Genomic DNA, 19096 nt, shown 5'->3' on the forward strand with positions numbered 1-19096 from the left:
CACAAAAGGGCACAAAGTGCTGGAATAACTCAGTTGGTCAGGCAGTGTCTTCGGAGAACATAGATAGGTGACGTTTCAGGCCGGGACTTTTCTTCAGACTGGGTCCCCTCCTGAATTGTGTTCTAATCTCTGTACACCACTTCATATGGCAGCTAAATTCCTTGGTATCTCCTGTGAACCGTCAGTGGATTAAATTGACTTCTCCATCTCCAACCGACACCTGGAGTAAACCCACGCGGTCACAGCAAGAATGTGCAAACTCCACACAGACAGCACCCGAGCTCTGGTTTTAACCCGGATCTCCAGCGCTGTGAGGTAGCTGCTCCACGAGCTGCTAACAGTTACGAGTTTTTGTTAAGATCCAATCTCTTCCCATTGAGTACATGTGCATAGAGTATCCTCACAAAGACCACAGTGTCGGAGACGGCAAGATGTCCTTTTAATTATTAAGCAATCAAATAATTGAATTTACAATTGGCATCTCTTTGTGGAAGAGAGGGACACAATCTCACCAACCCCCCCCCCCCCCCCCCCTTCCTCCATCACAGCAGAGCACCATCTAGCGTCCGGAGAGTTTGGGTCGATTCGCAGTGCAAAACCACGGTTACAAGCATTTTAAAAAAAACATTCACAGAAGATTACAAGTAGTAGGGAATGGTCCGTCTGAGGGAGTTAACATGGACATTTTCACAGCCACATCACCGCGCCGTCCCACCTCGGTTTACCAGTCATTCGTCTGATGCCAGGAACCATCTGCCATCCTTGGACCGACACAGAGGGATGATTCAGCTGGGAGGATAAAAAATAATGAACCAAAACACTTGCCCACCCTGCAGTGAGTTAGAAGGAACCACCACTTGTCAGCCCAGACACACTGAATTCTCGTTACACACGAGATAAACTCAGTAGCTAATTTTAATACCATCCAATCTTTTAGTTACGTGGGGGGGGCGAGGGGTAAGCCGGGCGCTACAAGGTGTCCAGGATGGTGTCGATCCTGGACACAAGGTCCTGCCGCTTCGAGCTCAGGTGCTTGTCGTTCTCGATGTAGGCGTCCTTCTTCACCTTGCCGGCCACTAGGCGCTCAGCCTCCTGGCTGGCCTTCAGGGCCAAGTCCTTCACCTGGCCGTCCAGCTTCTGGATCTCAGTCACCTGCGGAGTGGGGGGGGGGGGGGGAAAGAGAGAGAGAGAGAGAGAGAGATGCATTAGTCAGGGACGCACAGCCCAGCCCCTGGAACACAAACCTAACACAGTGGCACAGCGGGGAGCTGTTATCTGTCTCAGACTATCTGTAGCTTGCAATGATTCAATGATACTTTGTCACAGGTACCCAGGTACAGTGAAATTCTTTGTTTTTGCATGCAATACACAGTGCGCAAAGAGTCATTGTGTTTCTGGCGCTGACAAAGTTGCAAAAGTACCCATTAAGTCCGGATAGTCCCTCTTTGTTCTCAGCACCCCCCCCCTCACGCAGAGTCCCTATTTCTTCTCAGACTTTATCTTGCACTAAACATTATTCCCTTTACCCTGTATCTGGACGCAGGCTCAATTGTAATCATGTATAGTCTTTCCCCTGACAGGTCAGCATGGTACACGTGACGATAAACTAAACTAATAGAGCGACTGCCTCACAGCACCAGAACAGGTGACCAATGGCCAGTTTGGACCTGGTGGGCCAAAGGGCCCGTTTCCGTGCTGTGTCTCCAAAAATGCCAGCCTGTCGGAGTCTAGCCCCAGGCCAGAAGTTAACGAGGAAGGGGGGGGGGGGGGGGGGACGACGACACCAGGGAGGAATGAGGGGAGATGAGGGGGAGGGGTGGCGGCCGAGACAAATACTAGAGGCCATAGGTTTAAAGTGAGAGGGAAAAGATTTAATAGGAACCCGAGGGGCAACTTTTTCCACACAGAGTGGTGGGCATAGCATCACTCACTGACGAGCACAATGCGTTTTACGCACGCTTTGATAGGGGGAACATTGATGTGCCTTCTCGAGCCCCCATTCGCTGTGATGGTATTTCAGTCACAGTCACAGAGGCCGACGTCAGAAAATCCTTCAGAGGGGTGAACCCTCGAAAAGCGCCTGGACCTAATGGCATACCTGGTCGTGTTCTAAAAATCTGTGCGGATCAACTGGCTGGAGTTTTTATGGACATTTTCAACCTGAGGTCTGAGGTTCCCACCTACTTTAAAAGGGCATCAATTATACCGGTGCCCAATGACTATCGACCAGTGGCACTAACGCCGGTGGTGATGAAGTGCTTTGAGAGGTTGATCATGGCGCAAATAAACTCCTACCTCGACATGTGATTCACATCCCTCCATTCCTTGGAGGTTCAGAAATAGCTACTTCCCCACAGCGATCAGGCTATTAAACTCAACTTCAACAAAACAGAACATTACTAGCCCATTATCAGTTTATTTGCACTTTATCTGTTTATTTACTCATGTGTGTATATATTTATATAATGGTATATGGACATACTGATCTGTTCTGTATTCATGCCGACCATATTCTGTTGTGCTGAAGCAATGCAAGAATTTCATTGTCCTATCTGGGTCACATGACAATAAACTATCTTGAATCTCTTGAATCGTGTATGGAACGAACTGCCAGAGAAGGTAGTTGAGGCAGGTACTATAACAATAATCAAGACATTTGGACAAGCACAAGGATAGGAAAGGTTTAGTGGGATATGGGCCAAACACGGCAAATGGGACTAGCTTAGATGGGGCATTCTGGTTGACATGGACGAGTTGGGCCGAAGGCCCCGTTTCTGTGCTGTATGACTCTAAGTGTATCCTAGCTCAGTGCTTCTTAAACTGGTGAATGGTTCACCCTAGGGCGAATGAAATTATTTTGGGGTGAATTAAACTAGAGGGGTGAATAAAGGGTGAATTACTTAATTTATTCAGATATTTATATATTTTTTTCTATACTTAAAAAAGGCATTGCCATTAAAGTGGTTAGTAAGCTCTTATTGGTTTTAATGGCAGTGGAGCTGGAAATTTGATGTTTTATTCTCTCTACCTGTGATTTTCTAATTTCAAAGTAGCAGGATATTTCACAAATTTACTGTAATATAACCTTTTAGGGAAGACCAGACGAGCTAGTGGGATTATTAATGGCATCACTGGAGGCTCGCTGGAGCTGTAACTTTACTTTGTGTAGCAATTTAGCTACCAAAGTTGATATTTGGTGGTATTGTGAACTTTCGTCGGGGAGAGTTATAGAAAGTTATATTTGTTGGATACTAATATATTAAATCACATACTTCATGGTTTTCTGAGCTAGTTTTCCAAGAAAAAAACAGCAGTAATCAAAGCCCGAAATGGTAGGATGGGGCTGAAGCCCAGTGTTTTTTTTATCATTCTAATAGAATGATTTTCCAACTCCAGTGGTAATTAAACCTTTTTTTTTCACTCCTAATTTTCTTTACATATTTTTAGGAAGTTCAAAAAGTTGAATAAAATAAACACTTACAAAATTAGTTAATTATGTTTTTTGCTCATGTGATAAAAGAAATGCACGCCGACGCCTGATGGGTCCTACTTGGTCTACTAATATATAAAATTATACATAAGGGAGAATAAAATGAAAATTACCAAAAAACATAAGAAAACTTAGTCGAGGGTGAATTAAATTTTGTGATAAAGACTCAAGGGTGAATGACACAGAAATAGTTTTAAGAGAAGCACTGTCCTAGCACATTGTGGGAAGTAAGGGAAGTGATGAAGCAGGTACAATTACAAGATTAAAAGACATTTGGACAGGTACATGGATAGAGAGGTTTAGAGAGATACAGGCCAAACGCAGGCAGGTGGGACTGGTGTAGCTGGGGCATCTTGGTCAGCATGGACGAGTTGGGCCGAATGGCAAGTTTTGTGCTATGTGAATCTATTCAGAGATGTAGGGAAATTTACAGAGGCCAATTAACCCACAAAGGAAATACAGCAATGTGGTGTTGAGGCAAAAGACCAGCTGTGGTCTAGTACAGCATCAGGCGCGGCTGTGGCCTCTCTGCTTGTGTCTCCCCCTCATTGGTGTACCCAGAGAGACGGCACACAGCGGAGACCCCGATGGCGATCCGAACTGAGGTGACAGCTGCAACGGGCCTCTATGGCTACCTGGTGGCCAAAACCTGACGACTCTTACACATGAACTCAGTGGACTGTTTCTCTGCATTCGGTACTTAATCAGGTCCAGTATTTATGTATGGCAATACTCTTACTGATCTGTATGCAAAAAAAGAAGTTTCACTGTACCTTGGTGTGGGAGGTAATAAAAGTGACCATTGTACCATTGAACCCCCCCCTCCACCAAACCATGGGACAGCCCTAGTAAACCATTGAACAGCTGACTCCCTACCTTCTCAGCAAGGTCGGAGCCCTCGGCTTTGAGCTTGGACTGCAAAGAGGCGATGTCGCTGGAGAGGCCGCGGTGCTCCGTCTCCAGCGTCTTGCGGCCGCTATTGAGCGTGCCGATGTCGCGGGACTGTTTGTACTTATTGACCGCATCCTCAAAGTGGCGGTACAGCCCCAGACGCTTGTTGACCAGTGTCAGTACCTGCTCCGTGATGGAGGCCACCTTCATCCGGGCCTCGGCCGCCGGGTCCTGCCGCAGGGAGCGTGAGAGAAACAGTCAGCAACCCCCAGCCGCACCAAGCTGGAGGCTAAGTGGAAACAAGCAACTGCAGACGCTGGTTAGTACACAAAGTCCCAAGGACCTGACGCAGAGGGAATCGGGCCGGCGACAACAAAGAGGGACAATCGGGATTCTGATGAGTACTTTCGTAATTTTGTCAGTGCCAGAAACGTGGCAACTCGTACCTAGGTACTTGTGACAATAAAGTATCATTGAATTGAATCATTGAAAGTGCTGGAGTAACTCGGCAGGTCAGGCAGCATCTCTGGAGAAGGTGACAGGTCCCTCCAAGCGGAAAAGAGCGTTTTTGGGGAGAAATTGATTGGGTCTCTGTCGGAGGAAGAAAATGTGGCCCTGGTGACCTCCCGGATGGGGGATGGAGGTCAAGGTAAATTTATTGTCACATGAACCGTTTAAGGTACAATGAAATTTGAGTTACCATACAGCCATACTAAGTGAAAAGCAACAAGACACACAAGCACAAAAGTAGAGACTGGGTGACCATGGTGAAGGGACAATGGGGGCTTAGAAATTGAAAGTTACTGAAGAATGTTTGTGAGGTGTCTTGGATGGAGTTGAAGGGAATGCGGGGACAATAAAATGTGATTAATTGGTGTAAATGGGTGGTTGAGGGCCAGCACGGGTGATGGACTGAAGGGCCCAATTTAGCACTGTGCGCACACGACTCAAGAGAGCTTGGCAAGGTGTGGGCGGGGGAAGAGACAAGGATAAGGCTACAGTGATCACATGGGGAAGGGAGAGGGTTTTGTGTAAATTGAATTTTGGGGAGTTGGGTTTGGAAGAGCTGGGATAGATGGAAGAACATCCTTGGACAGGGCAAAGCGGCATAGTTATTAGAAGCAGTTCACCTTAGTGATGGAAAAATCCAGGCGGACGTAAATGATGACGGTGAAGAAGAGGATGTAGAACGCCCCCACCACCAGCAGTGGCTCCTGTAGCATCAGGACCTTGTTGAAGGTGTAGTGGATCTGTGGAGAGAGCGGCAGATGGGGGTGACCACAACCACTGGTCCTGTCAGCTCAGCCGCAACACAACCTCCCAGAGGTGCTCCAACCCTACGGGACCAGTTCACCCTGAGCTGAGATCTAACGGCCTACTCCAACCCTACCAACTGAGCTCCAGGATCAAAGGACAGCATGGTCGTCCCCACCCTGGTGTGTATGACAAATAAATACACAGAACAGGGCGTCATGGTGGCGCAGCGGTAGAGTTGCTGCCTTGACACCTGGGTTCGATCCCAACTACGGGTGCTGTCTGTACAGAGTTTATACGCTTTCTTTGTGACTGTGGGTTTCCTCTGGGTGCTCCAGATTTCTCCCACACTTCAAAGACGTACAGGTTTGTTGGTTAATTGGGTTCAGTAAAACTGTAAATTGTCCTCAGTGTGTAGGATAGTTCCAGTGCATGGGGTGATCAATGGCCGGCACAGACATGGTGAGCCGAAGGGCATGTTTCAACGCAGTGTCTCTAAAGTCACAACTAACACAAAATCAGGCCCTTCGGCCCACTAAGACTGTGCTGAACCTGATGGCAGGTTAAACTAATCTCTTCTGTCTGCATGTGATTCACATCCCTCCATTGCTTGCATATCCATGTGACTGTCTAAAAGTCTCTTAAATGCCACTATCGTATCCTCCTCTACCACCACCCCTGGAGCGCATTCCAGGCCCCACTGGCCTCTGTGTCAAAAGAATTTCCCCTGCACATCTCCTTTATACTTTGCCCCTCACCTTAAAACTATGCCCTCTAGTCTGTGACATTTCCACCCTGGGAAAATAAAAAATTGTCGATCATAAATTCATAAGGATCAGAATTAGGCCATTCGGCCCATCTTGTCAATCGGCCCATTAAATGTTGGTTGATCCATTTTCCTCCGTCAACCCCATTTTCCTGCCTTCTCCCCATAACCTTTGACACCGTTACTAATCAGGAAAGACTGACTCTCTACCCCAGCTATGCCTCTCATAATTTTCTAAACCTCTACCTGGAAATCAGGCTCTTGAGGACTTTGAGTAAGAGCCATTATTAACCATTATGTTCCCATTATTACTCAAATACTGATGGCCGCAACAAGCGGCACCTCTGCCTACACAAGGGAAGCAAAGGGGAAGGTACCACAATATCCTGGATGTGCTGCTCCACCAGGTTCGACTTGTGAGCAGTGATGACTGGGCGGCCAAATGTGTCCAGGTAGGTGTAGTGGAGCTCATCTGCTTGCCGGTCGATACGGTACGGAGTGTCCAAGTGAATATTCCTGCAGGAAGGAGAGATGGTCTGACAACAGGCCAGGTATTTTAGTGCCAAAGCACCGCTCAGGGGCCAATTGCCCAGTCACACACTTGTAGGGCAGGGACAGCACTCACATAGAGTAAAGCTCCCTCCACTCTGTTTCGACAAAACTCCCCCGGAGGGCAGCAGTGGCGCAGCGGTAGAGTTGCTACCTTATAGTGCCAGAGACACCAGTTTGATCCTGAATATAGGTGCTGTCTGTACGGAGTTTGCACGTTCTCCCTGTGATCGCGTGGGCTCCCTCCAGGAGCTCCGGTTTTCTCCCACATTCCAAAGAAGTACAGGTTGTAGGTTAATTGGCTTCAGTTAAAATGTCCCTAGTGTGTACGTTATGTTAGTGTACAGGGTGATCGCTGGCAGGCACGGACTCAGTGGACTAAAGGGCCTGTTTCTGCACTGTATCTCTGGAGTCTAAAGTAGTCCAAAGCAGGGACTGGATTTAGGTACAGGGTCAAGTTCCCTTCACCTTGCCCCGTCACAAACTCCGGGCACAGGCGCATGATTTAGATAAAGAATCAAGTTTCCTCCATGCTGTTCCATCCCACACCCCCAATGCAGGAACAGGATTTACTGTGCCCTCCATAATGTTTGGGGCAAAGACTCGTCATTTATTTCTTTGCCTCTGTAGTCCACAATTTGAGATTTGTTGTAGAAATAAAAATCACCACAATGTTTGGGACACACGGCTTCACAGGCATTTGTAATTGCTCAGGTGTGTTTAATTGCCTCCTTAATGCAGGTATAAGAGAGCTCTCAGCACCTAGTCTTTCCTCCAGTCATTTGATCACCTTTGGAAACTTTTATTGCTGTTTATCAACATGAGGACCAAAGTTGTGCCAATGAAAGTCAGATAAGCCATTATGCGACTGAGAAACAAGAATAAAACTAGAATAGAGACATCAGCCAAACCTTAAGCTTACCAAAATCAATTATTTGGAACATCATTAAGAAGAAAGAACACTGGTGAGCTTAGTAATAGCAAAGGGACTGGCAGGCCAAGGAAGACCTCCACAGCTGATGACAGAAGAATTCTCTCTATAATAAAGAAAAACCCCCAAACACCTGTCGGACAGATCAAAAACACTCTTCAGGAGTCAGGTGTGGATTTATCAATGACCACTGTCCGCAGAAGATTTCATGAACAGAAATACAGAACTACACTGCAAGATGCAAACCACTGGTTAGCTGCAAAAATAGGATGGCCAGGTTACAGTTTGCCAAGAAGTGCTTAAAAGAGCAACCACATTTCTGGAAAAAGGTCTTGTGGACAGATGAGATGAAGATAAACTTATATCAGAGTGATGGCAAGAGCAAAGTATGAAGGAGAGAAGGAATTGCCCAAGATCCAAAGCATACCACCTCATCTGTGAAACCCAGTGGTGGGGTGTTATGGCCTGGGCATGTATGGCTGCTGAAGGTACTGGCTCACTTATCTTCATTGATAATACAACTGCTGATGGTAGTAGCATAATGAATTCTGAAGTGTATAGACACATCCTATCTGCTCAAGTTCAAACAAATGCCTCAAAACTCATTGACCGGCGGTTCATTCTGCAGCAAGACAAAGATCCCAAACTGCTAAAGCAACAAAGGAGTTTTTTCAAAGCTAAAAAATTGTCAATTCTTGAGTGGCCAAGTCAATCACCCGATCTGAACCCAATTGAGCATGCCTTGTATATGCTGATGAGAAAAATGAAGGGGACTAGCCCTCAAAGCAAGGTACAATACAGGCCTGGCAGAGCATCACCAGAGAAGACACCCAGCAACTGGTGATGTCCATGTATCGCAGACATTGCATGCAAAGCATATGCAACAAAATACTAAACATGACTACTTTCATTTACATGACATTGCTGTGTCCCAAACATTATGATGCCCTGAAATGGGGGGGGGGGGGGGGGGGGGAGGGGGGAGGGGGGGGGGGGGGGGGGGGGGGGGGGAGGGAGGGAGGGAGGGGACTCCGTATAAACACTGCTGTAATTTCTACATGGTGAAACCAAAATGTATAAAAATGGCCTTTATTAAAATCTGACAATGTGCACTTTAACCACATTTGATTTTTTCGATTACAAATCTCAAATTGTGGAGTACAGAGGCAAATAAAGAAATGATGGGTCTTTGTCCCAAACATTATGGAGGGCACTGTAGATACAGAATCCAGCTCCCTCCACCCTGTCCCGTCAAACACTCCTGGATCACGGATAGCATGGGCTAGATACAGGGTAAAGTTCCCTTCACCCTTTCCAGTCACATATTCCTGGGGCAGGGATAGAATGATTTACATCCAGGGCAAACCTTCCTCTCCCGATAATCTGCCCTGTCAAATCCCAGGGCAGTAATTGATCCATCCCACGGTGTATGAAGACATGTGGACACACGTACAGATGCAAGTGTGTGCTGGAGATCACAACCAGGCTAGAATGTGTGAACACTCACCACCTAGGAACATTGGCACCGGGCCGTTGCCCCAGTCAAGGGCAATGGCAGAGACTCTCACAACATTATGGGCAGCACAGTGGCACAGCTGGTACCTCACAGAGCCGCTGCCTCACAGCACCAGATGCCCGGGTTCAGTCCTGACCTCGGGTGCTGTTCCTGCACGGTTTGCATGTTGACCCAGTGACCATGTGGGTTTCCTCCAGGTGCTCTGGTTTCCTCCCACATCCCAAAGACGTGCCCGTATGGGTTTGTAGGTTAATTGGCCTCTGTAAATTGCCCATAGTTTGTAGGGCGTGCATGAGAAAGTGGGATAACATAGAACTAGCATGAACAGGGTGGACGATGGTCGGCGTGGACTTGGTGGGCCGAAGGGCCTGTTTCCATGCTGTATATTTTAACCAATGAACAGGTACAGCTAGTGTTCCCAATCTATAACCACAGCAGAAGAACAACATGCAGCACCACCTCTCACTGGCCTGACTCTGCACCACTCGCTCACTCACCGGGCTCCCTCCGGCAGAATAAGCTTCACGGTGAGATCGTCGATCACCTGATCGTCAAATACGTGGTCCATAAACCGCATCTTCAACGCGTACTGGTCACCTGATGGGGACAAGAGTTTAGTTTAGTTTATTGTCACATGTACCGAGGTACAGCAAAATGCTTTGTTGCGTGCTATCCAGTCAGCGTAAAGACGATACATGATTACAATCAAGCCGTCCACAGTGTACAGATACAGGATAAAGGGAATTACGTTGAGTGCAAGAGTAATTCCAGTGAACTCCGATTAGGGTCTCCAAAGAGGTAGATGGGAGGTCAGGTCAGGATCACTCTCTCGTTGATGATATGATGGTTCAGTAACCTGGTAACAGCTGGGAAGAAACAGTCAATGAATCTGGAGCTATGAGTTTTCACATTTCTTGCCTGATGGGAGAGCAGAGAAGAGGGAGTGACCGGGGTGAAATGAATCCTTGATTATTTATGCTGGTGGCCTTGCCGAGGCAGCGTGAGGTGTAGATGGAATCAATAGACAGGAGGTTGGTTTGTGTGACGGTCTTGTAAACCTCCTCTGTACCATTTCTAAAGTCGCAACATCCTTCCTGTAATGGGGTGAACAGAACTGCACGCAATACTCCAAATCACTTAGTGGCTGGTAATTCAGATACCATGACCTTCAGAAGGAGTTACAGATGGATGGGGTAAAGACCTGTAACCAAACAACCTGCAGGAATGCTGGGGAGATCGCTCTTACCCGTTTAAGATCAAAACCAGGCTCAGGTACTGACCGAAGTTGTACAGGTATTCGTAGCTGGGCAGGTTGTATCCAATGACATAGTGAGTCTTCCACCCACCAAAGAGCGGGAAGCGAGGGCGGACTTCCATCTCCACGGAATCATCCAGGACAACCAAGTGGCTGGTGGAGATGTTCCCAATGTCGTCCCGATAGTATACATCTTGGGCCGCAGCAGGCAGGATGGTCTGCAACAGAAGGTCAACAGAGAGGGGTTTACCACAGCACCCAGCCAGCCCACGGAAACCCAGAGCACAGACTAATAAACATCACCCTGCACACTCCAGTCAGAGCCACAGTCACAACCAAGATAACCTTTCCTATCCATGTAAGTGCTTTTAAATGCATGTTTAAGTGCTGTTAAATGCGTTATAGGACCTATCTCAACTACCTCCTCTGGCAACTCATTCCATATATCCACCACTCTGCGAAATGGTTTCCCTCAGATGCTTATTAAATATTTCCCTTTTCACCTTAAAACGCTGTCCTCTAGCTCTTGATTCCCCTGTCCTGTGTTCACCATCTATTTCCCTCATGATTTTATACATTATAAGATCACCCCTGCACTCCAAGAAATAAATAAGTTCTAGCCTGCCCAACCTCTCCCTGTAACTCAGGCCCTTGAGTCTTCGTAAATCTTGTCTGCACTCTTTCCAGCTTAACTACATCCTTTCCAAAGCAGTGTGACCAAAACGGAACATATAAGCAGGATGAAAATGTCTGGGGTGCCAGAAAGCTGAACCTCTGTCCCCTTCACTTAGAGAACCGATGCCCTCAAACACCACATACTGCTTCTCGGCCTGGGCAATGTGTGTTGGGAAGGGCTGCAGCACGTGAGTGAAGGTGGTTTCTATGGCCAGCTTCACCTTGGCACCAGCTGCGAGGCTCGATGCCAACCTCACGTTGAAGAACCTGCCACTGGAAATGGAAATATGATGATGATCGGGCTCCAGAAAACCAATGCTCACATGTGAAAGCATTCGTCCCAAAATACTCAACGCCGACCGGACAACCTAACATGCCACCCGCCCAAGGATGACTTCCAAACGACAGAACATTCTCAGAACCAGTGTGTCTTCAGGCAAAGCGGCCTAACCGTGCAAGCATATTGTTTTATATTGTCTGGAGCAGGGACCTATAAACTTGAATGATGGAGGCAGCCATTTCGCCCCCTGAACAGAGCCTTGAACGACACGGCAAACCGCTGCCCCACACCCTTTACAGCTCCAAACTGGTAGGGAACAAAGGTTCTTGGAAGGAGACGTACCTTGAAAGATTTGACGGAGGATATTCCACTGTCAGGCTGCCTCTGGTAGTCGTAGCGGGAGAACGGCCCCTTCAGGACGGCGCCGCAGTGCTTCAGGTCAATGGTCTCCTCCACGGCGATGTTTCCCCAGTGCGATACCTCAATCAGGCGGGTCATGCTGACGATGGCCAAGAAAGGGCTGTTGTTCTCGTAGTGCAGTCTCAGTGTGTCCTGAAAGGGCAGCACAGCCACTCAGTGGAGGCAACAGCCCACATTCTGAACATAGAACGGTTCAGACACACAGTGCTGGAGTATCTCAGAACTTTATCCCAGGGTGGAAATGTCAAACTAGAGGGCATTGGTTCACAATGAGAGGGGTAAAGTTTCAAGGAGAAATGCAGAGCAAGGTTTTACTTACAGAGGATGGTGGGTACCTGGAACACACTGCCGGGGTGGTGGTGGGGGCAGATACTATAGTGGCGCTTAAAGGGCTTTTAGATAGGCACGTGGATGTGCAGGGAATAGAGGGATAGGGAATCATGCACAGGAAGAGAAGAGCAATTTAACAACATCATTTTGAGCACAGATATTGTGGGCTGAAGTGCCTGTTCCTGTGCTGCGCAGTTCTCTGAATGTGGGGAGGGGCAGTACGAATGCCACCCAAGCTGGAGACGTACAGGCAGTTCCATCGTCCCTTTCTGGACACAGGGCATCCATTGAACTGAGAGGCACGGAAGGTTTGCTGAAGGTGGCCGGGGAATGGAGGGGAACGCAAGATAAAAACCCGTGGCTACTGTCACCTGGCTGTAGGCAGCAACGTCCTTGAATGGCCCATAATCGATGGAGTCCTCGGATCTGCTGGGGTTGCCAAGCTTGGTGTAGCTTTCAATGTTCTTGGAGGCAAGCTTGACCCGGGTGGTCTGGCTCTTGGTGGGGTAAGGCGAGTAGAAGTAGTGGCTGCCCTCAAACACCACATACTGCTTCTCGGCCTGGGCAATGTGTGTTGGGAAGGGCCGCAGCACGTGAGTGAAGGTGGTTTCTATGGCCAGCTTCACCTTGGCACCAGCTGCGAGGCTCGATGCCAACCTCACGTTGAAGAACCTGCCACTGGAAATGGAAATATGATGATGATCGGGCTCCAGAAAACCAATGCTCACATGTGAAAGCATTCGTCCCAAAATACTCAACGCCGACCGGACAACCTAACATGCCACCCGCCCAAGGATGACTTCCAAACGACAGAACATTCTCAGAACCAGTGTGTCTTCAGGCAAAGCGGCCTAACCGTGCAAGCATATTGTTTTATATTGTCTGGAGCAGGGACCTATAAACTTATGAGGGCCAGATATGGGTTAGACAGTCAGGGAGGGATGTCACAGACTAGAAGGTGAAAGGGGCAAAGTTGGAAGGAGATGTGTGGTGTAAATTTTTGCTTACACAGAGAGTGGTGAATTTCTGGAATTTGCTGCCAGGGGTGGTGGTGGAGGCAGATGTGATAATAGTGTTTAAGAAGCTTTTGGATGGGCACATGGATATGCAGGGATATGGATCATGTGCAGGTAGATATTAGTTTAAATTGGCATTATGTTCGGCACATACATTGTGGGCTGAAGGGCTTGTTCCTGTGCTGTACTGTTCTATGTTCCATGTAACGTGCAGTTGGGAATTTTACAGTTGGCCACACTCACTTTCATTCAGGCACTGCACGTTGGGGAATAATCAAGGAAACGCACAGCTGATGGGAAACAACAAGAATCAGAACTAAGCAAAGCCATTCAGTGCCAGGTTTACTCTCCCCTGGTTGTTGTGCAATTCAATCCATTTAGCCACCTTTACATCCCCAGATACCCTTCCCTAACAACATGTTGGATATGGGCCAAATGCAGGCAGGTGGGACAAGTGTAGATTGGGCATTTTGGTCAGCATGGGTAAGTTGGGCAGAAAGGTCCGTTTTCATGCATAACAACCCATTGGCCAGAGCCTTGCAAATCCCATCAGCAATAGAACCAACTGCCCTTTATCACACTTGCATTGATTCCAGAATTTAGAAAGCTAGTGTACAGCTTTTCCAATTTTGTATAGGAAGCAGATCACTGGGAATCTGGAATTTTAGATGATAAAATGGTATTTGGAGAAACAGTAACAATTGCATGAATTCACTCATGGCGCGTGGAAGAACAGTAGGAAGACGGGAACATTAGTTGCAGTGACATTGATAACCAAATCCATCCCTAATGCTGGAGAAAGAGCAAATCTATGAACTATTGTACAGTGGAATTTCCAAGCAAGAATAAATCAGTTACCTCTGCCCTCTGACCACAGTCTCTTCCAGATTCAATGAGGATTCTTCTTCATCGTTATTTTTTAACTAGATCAGAAAGGGAAATACGGTTCAATTATTTGAAGCCAAATGAGGCAATATAATCAAAACACATGCATCCCAGATCTCTGAGCTCAAAACAAATTGACATGAAAAAAGCAAAAAGCAAAATGTAGCAGCAATGCAGTTCCGTTATGTTAATGATTTAACCCTCTCCCTGATATTGGATGCTCCCACTCAGTTTCACTGCACTGGACATGACAAATAACACATTGCCCTGAAAATACTGACCACATCAGTTGTTGCTGGTTTTGTCAGCCCAATAAACAAACAGTCCTAACCCAACCTGTCCACGTAAAGCAGGTCATACCGAAAGGCATTGGATGGCAATCACTGGTTTTCTGTATTCAGTCCAGCAGCGGAACACCGTTCATCAAAGAGAACTAAACTATTATGCCTGGAGATATCGCTGACCTCAGCAAACCTAGATTTTATGTACTTCACCTCAGGTTCTGCAGAACACAAGTGGCAGCCTAGATGACAAGACTGACGTCGGGCAGAGCTATAGTGGTGGCTGACTCCATTGTCCGAGGTATGGACTGGAGATTCTGTGGCGGCAGCCGAGACTCGAGGATGGTCTGTTGCCTCCCTGGTGCCAGGATTAAAGATATCGCAGACTGACTTCAGAACATCCTCGAGAGGGAAGGTGAACAATCGGCAGTAGTTGTGCACGTGGGCACAAACAACATCAGGAAGAAGAGGAAGGAGGTTCTGCAACGCGAATATCTAGTTAGGAAGAAGACTGAAAAGCAGGACTTCTAGGGTGGTTATCTCTGGATTGCTTTCAGTACCTCGTGCTAGTGAGGGCAGGAACAGGGAGATAGGGGATCTGAATGTGTGGCTGGGGGGCTGGTGCAGGGAGCAATGATTTAGCTTTATAGACCACTGGGGTCTCTTCTGGGGTAGGGGTGACCTGTCCAAAAGGGACAGGTTACACCTTAATTGGAGGGGGACCAACGATCTGGCAGGCAGGTTTTCTAGGGCTACACGTGTGGATTTAAACTAAATAGTGGGGGGGGGGAGGGATTGACAAATTGGGAGTATAAAGATGGAGTTAAACGGGAAGTGAGTACAGGAAAAATTACAAAAGACTCCCAAATTAATGGGAAGGAAAGTTCAAGAAGGGATAAGAGAGTAAGGTCAGAGCCAATAGGGACCGGAGCGAGAGGGGAGGTGAATACCGAAGTCAAGGTGTTGTATATGAATGCGTGAAGTATAAGAAATAAAGTGGACGAGCTTGAGGCTCAGTTAGAAATTGGCAAGTATGATGTTGTGGGAATTACAGAGACATGGCTGCAAGAGGGCCAGGGCTGAGAACTGAATATTCAAGGGTATACATCATGTTGAAAAGACAGACAGGTGGGCAGAGAGGGTGGGGTAGCTCTGTTGGTGAGGAATGAAATTCAGTCCCTTGCGAGGGGTGACATTGAAACTGGAGATGTGGAGTCAGTATGGATAGAACTAAGGAATTGTACGGGTAAAAAGACCCTAATGGGACCTATCTACAGGCCCCCAAAAAGTAGCCTGGATGTAAGGTGCAAGTTGAATCAGGAGTTAAAATTGGCATGTAGTAAAGGTAATGCTACGGTTGTTATGGGAGATTTCAACATGCAGGTAGACTGGGAAAATCAGGTTGGTACTGGACCCCAAGAAAGGGAGTTTGTGGAGTGCCTCCATGATGGATTCTTAGAGCAACTTGTACTGGAGCCTACCAGGGAGAAGGCAATTCTGGATTTAGTGTTGTGTAATGAACCGGATTTGATAAGGGAACTTGAGGTTAAGGAGCCATTAGGAGGTAGTGACCATAATATGATATGTTTTAATCTACAATTTGAGAGGGAGAAGGGTAAATCGAGGTGTCAGTATTGCAGTTGAACAAAGGGGACTATGGAGCCATGAGGGAGGAGCTGGCCAAAGTTGACTGGAAAGATACCCTAGCAGGGATGACAGTGGAACAACAATGGCAGATATTTCTGGGAATAATACAGAAGGTGCAGGATCAGTTCATTTCAAAGAGGAAGAAAGATTCCAAGGGGAGTAAGGGGCGACCGTGGCTGACAAGGGAAGTCAAAGACAGTATAAAAATAAAAGAGAAGTGCAACATAGCAAAGATGAGCAGAAAGCCAGAGGATTGGGTAACGTTTAAAGAGCAACAGAAGATAACTAAAATGGCAATATGGGGAGAAAAGATGAGGTACGAAGGTAAGCTAGCCAAGAATATAAAGGAGGATAGTAAAAGTTTCTTTAGGTATATGAAGAGGAAATAATTAGTTAAGACCAAAGTTGGACTCTTGAAGACTGAAAATGGTGAATTTACTATGAGGAACAAGGAAATGGCAGATGAGTTGAATAGGTACTTTGGATCAGTCTTCACTAAGGAGGACACAAACAATCTTCCTGATGTACGAGTGGCCAGAGGATCTTAAGGAAATCCACATTAGGCAGGAAATGGTGATGGGACTGAAGGCTGATAAATCCCCAGGGCCTGATGGTCTGCATCCCAGGGTACTTGAGGAAGTGGCTCTAAAAATCGTGGATGCATTGGTGATCATTTTCCAATGTTCTATAGATTCAGGATCAGTTCCTGTGGATTGGAGGGTAGCTAACGTTATCCCACTTGCTAAGAAAGGCGGGTGAGAGAAAACAGGGAATTATAGACCAGTTATCCTGACATCGGTGGTGGGGAAGATGCTGGAGTCAATCATAAAATATGAAAGAGCAGCACATTTGGATAGCAGTAACAGGATCGGTCCGAGTCAGATTTACGAAGGGGAAATCATGCTCGACTAATCTTCTGGAATTTTTTGAGGATGTAACTTGGAGAATGGACAAGGGAGAGCCAGTGGACGTGGTGTACCTGGACTTTCAGAAAGCATTTGATAAGGTCCCACATAGGAGATTAGTTGCAAAGTTAGGGCACATGGTATTGGGGGTAGAGTGCTGACATGGATAGAAAATTGGTTGGCAGACAGGAAACAAAGAGTAGGGATTAACGGGTCCCTTTCAGAATGGCAGGCTAGTGGGGTACCGCAAGGCTCCGTGCTGGGACCGCAGCTATTTACAATATACATCAATGATTTAGATGAAGGGATTCAAAGTAACATTAGCAAATTTGCAGATGACACAAAGTTGGGTGGCAGTGTGAACTGTGAGGAGGATGCTATGAGAATGCAGGGTGACTTGGACAGGTTGGGTGAGTGGGCAGATGCAGTTTAATGTGGATAAATGTGAGGTTACCCACTTTGGTGGCAAAAACAGGAAGGCAGATTATTATCTAAATGGTGTCAAGTTGGGAAAAGGGGAAGTACAACAGGATCTGGGGGGTCCTTATTCATCAGTCAATGAAAGTAAGCATGCAGGCACAGCAGGCAGTGAAGAAAGCGAATGGCATGTTGGCCTTCATAACAAGAGGAGTTGAGTATATGAGCAAAGAGGCCCTTCTGTAGTTGTACAGGGCCCTAGTGAGACCACGCCTGGAGTATTGTGTGCAGTTTTGGTCTCCAAATTTGAGGAAGGACATTCTTGCTATTGAGGGAGTGCAGCATAGGTTCACAAGGTTAATTCCCGGGATGGCGGGACTGTCATGTGCTGAGAGAATGGAGCGTCTAGGCTTATATACTCTGGAATTAAGAAGGATGAGGGGGATCTTATTGAAACATATAAGATCATTAAGGGTTTGGACCCACTAGAGGCAGGAAACATGTTCCAGAAGTTGGGAGAGTCCAGAACCAGGGCCACAGTTTAAGAATAAGGGATAAGCCATTTAGAGCGGAGATGAGGAAACACTTTTTCACACAGAGAGTTGTGAGTCTGTGGAATTCTCTGCCTCAGAGGCCGGTTCTCTGGATACTTTCAAGAGAGAGCTAGATAGGGCTCTTAAAGATAGCGGAGAAGGCAGGAACTGGGTACTGATTGTGGATGATCAGCCATGATCACATTGAATGGCGGTGCTGCCTCGAAGGGTCGAATGGCCTACTCCTGCACCGATTGTCTATTGACTCAGAAATGGCATTGAAACCACAACCTTCTAACATCCAAGAAAACGACCTGTCATAATAGACAACCGCTCTTTGCTTTCAGTCACGTAATGGTCCTGTCCCACTTAGGCGATTTTTCAGCAGACTGCCGGCGACTGTCAAGTTGCCGATAGTCGCCTGAAAAACTGGCAAGTGGAACGGCGACTGTCAGATTGGAACACACACACACACACACACACACAAACACATTGCTTCCTTCACCAGCCTGTTATGCAGACGGGGGGAGCACTGTCTAAAACATTCACACAGTGCAAAGCCAAGGTGATACAGGCACACACAGCGATGAACAGGAAGGTTGGTGCTGTAATTTAGACGGCTAAAGCACAGTTTATGGCAAGGAGAGGGGGGAGAAGGAGTGGACACAACCTTTAAGAAGCCAGAGATACACGGCTGTGAAGCTCGGCGGACATTTAACATTACCGGTCGGTTATCCTTGGTTCTGAAAACTACTGCTTACCTTTTTTTCCCCAACGAGCACCGGCTCCAGACAACGAGAACCTTCGACCTCCTGGCGACCCACCTATGACACGAGAATTCTCGCTGCTCTCCACGGCGGCTTCATTCTAGTCGCCACTAATTTTTCAACATGTTGAAAAATTTGCAGCGACCATAATGAGGCCGCGACTAGTTCCCAGAATGCAGGAGCTCCTCGCAACTATGAAGGCGACTCCCCGCGAACATGTGGCGACTGCATAGTCTCCTGCAGTCGCCTAAGTGGGACAGACCCATAACAGTTTGAAAGGGAGAGTGA

The 19096-nt window shown here is 47.2% G+C and overlaps 1 protein-coding gene across 1 annotated transcript in view; it reads right to left on the reverse strand.

Annotated features, from left to right (window-relative positions):
* Positions 1-417: 417 nt before the first annotated feature.
* The window catches only part of rpn1 (ribophorin I), a 35444-nt gene continuing 16765 nt past the window's right edge, over positions 418-19096 (reverse strand). The window contains exons 2-10 of the mRNA XM_033036971.1: positions 14232-14296; positions 12729-13035; positions 11950-12159; positions 10678-10870; positions 9895-9994; positions 6779-6917; positions 5512-5631; positions 4367-4612; positions 418-1152 (exon numbers count right to left, since the gene is read on the reverse strand). Coding sequence (XP_032892862.1) covers positions 970-1152; positions 4367-4612; positions 5512-5631; positions 6779-6917; positions 9895-9994; positions 10678-10870; positions 11950-12159; positions 12729-13035; positions 14232-14296 — 1563 coding nt within the window. The 3' untranslated portion in view covers positions 418-969. The remainder of the gene's footprint in view (positions 1153-4366; positions 4613-5511; positions 5632-6778; positions 6918-9894; positions 9995-10677; positions 10871-11949; positions 12160-12728; positions 13036-14231; positions 14297-19096) is intronic.

The sequence above is a fragment of the Amblyraja radiata genome, chromosome 18 (genome assembly GCF_010909765.2).
Source record: "Amblyraja radiata isolate CabotCenter1 chromosome 18, sAmbRad1.1.pri, whole genome shotgun sequence".
In the NCBI taxonomy this organism is placed as follows: domain Eukaryota; kingdom Metazoa; phylum Chordata; class Chondrichthyes; order Rajiformes; family Rajidae; genus Amblyraja; species Amblyraja radiata.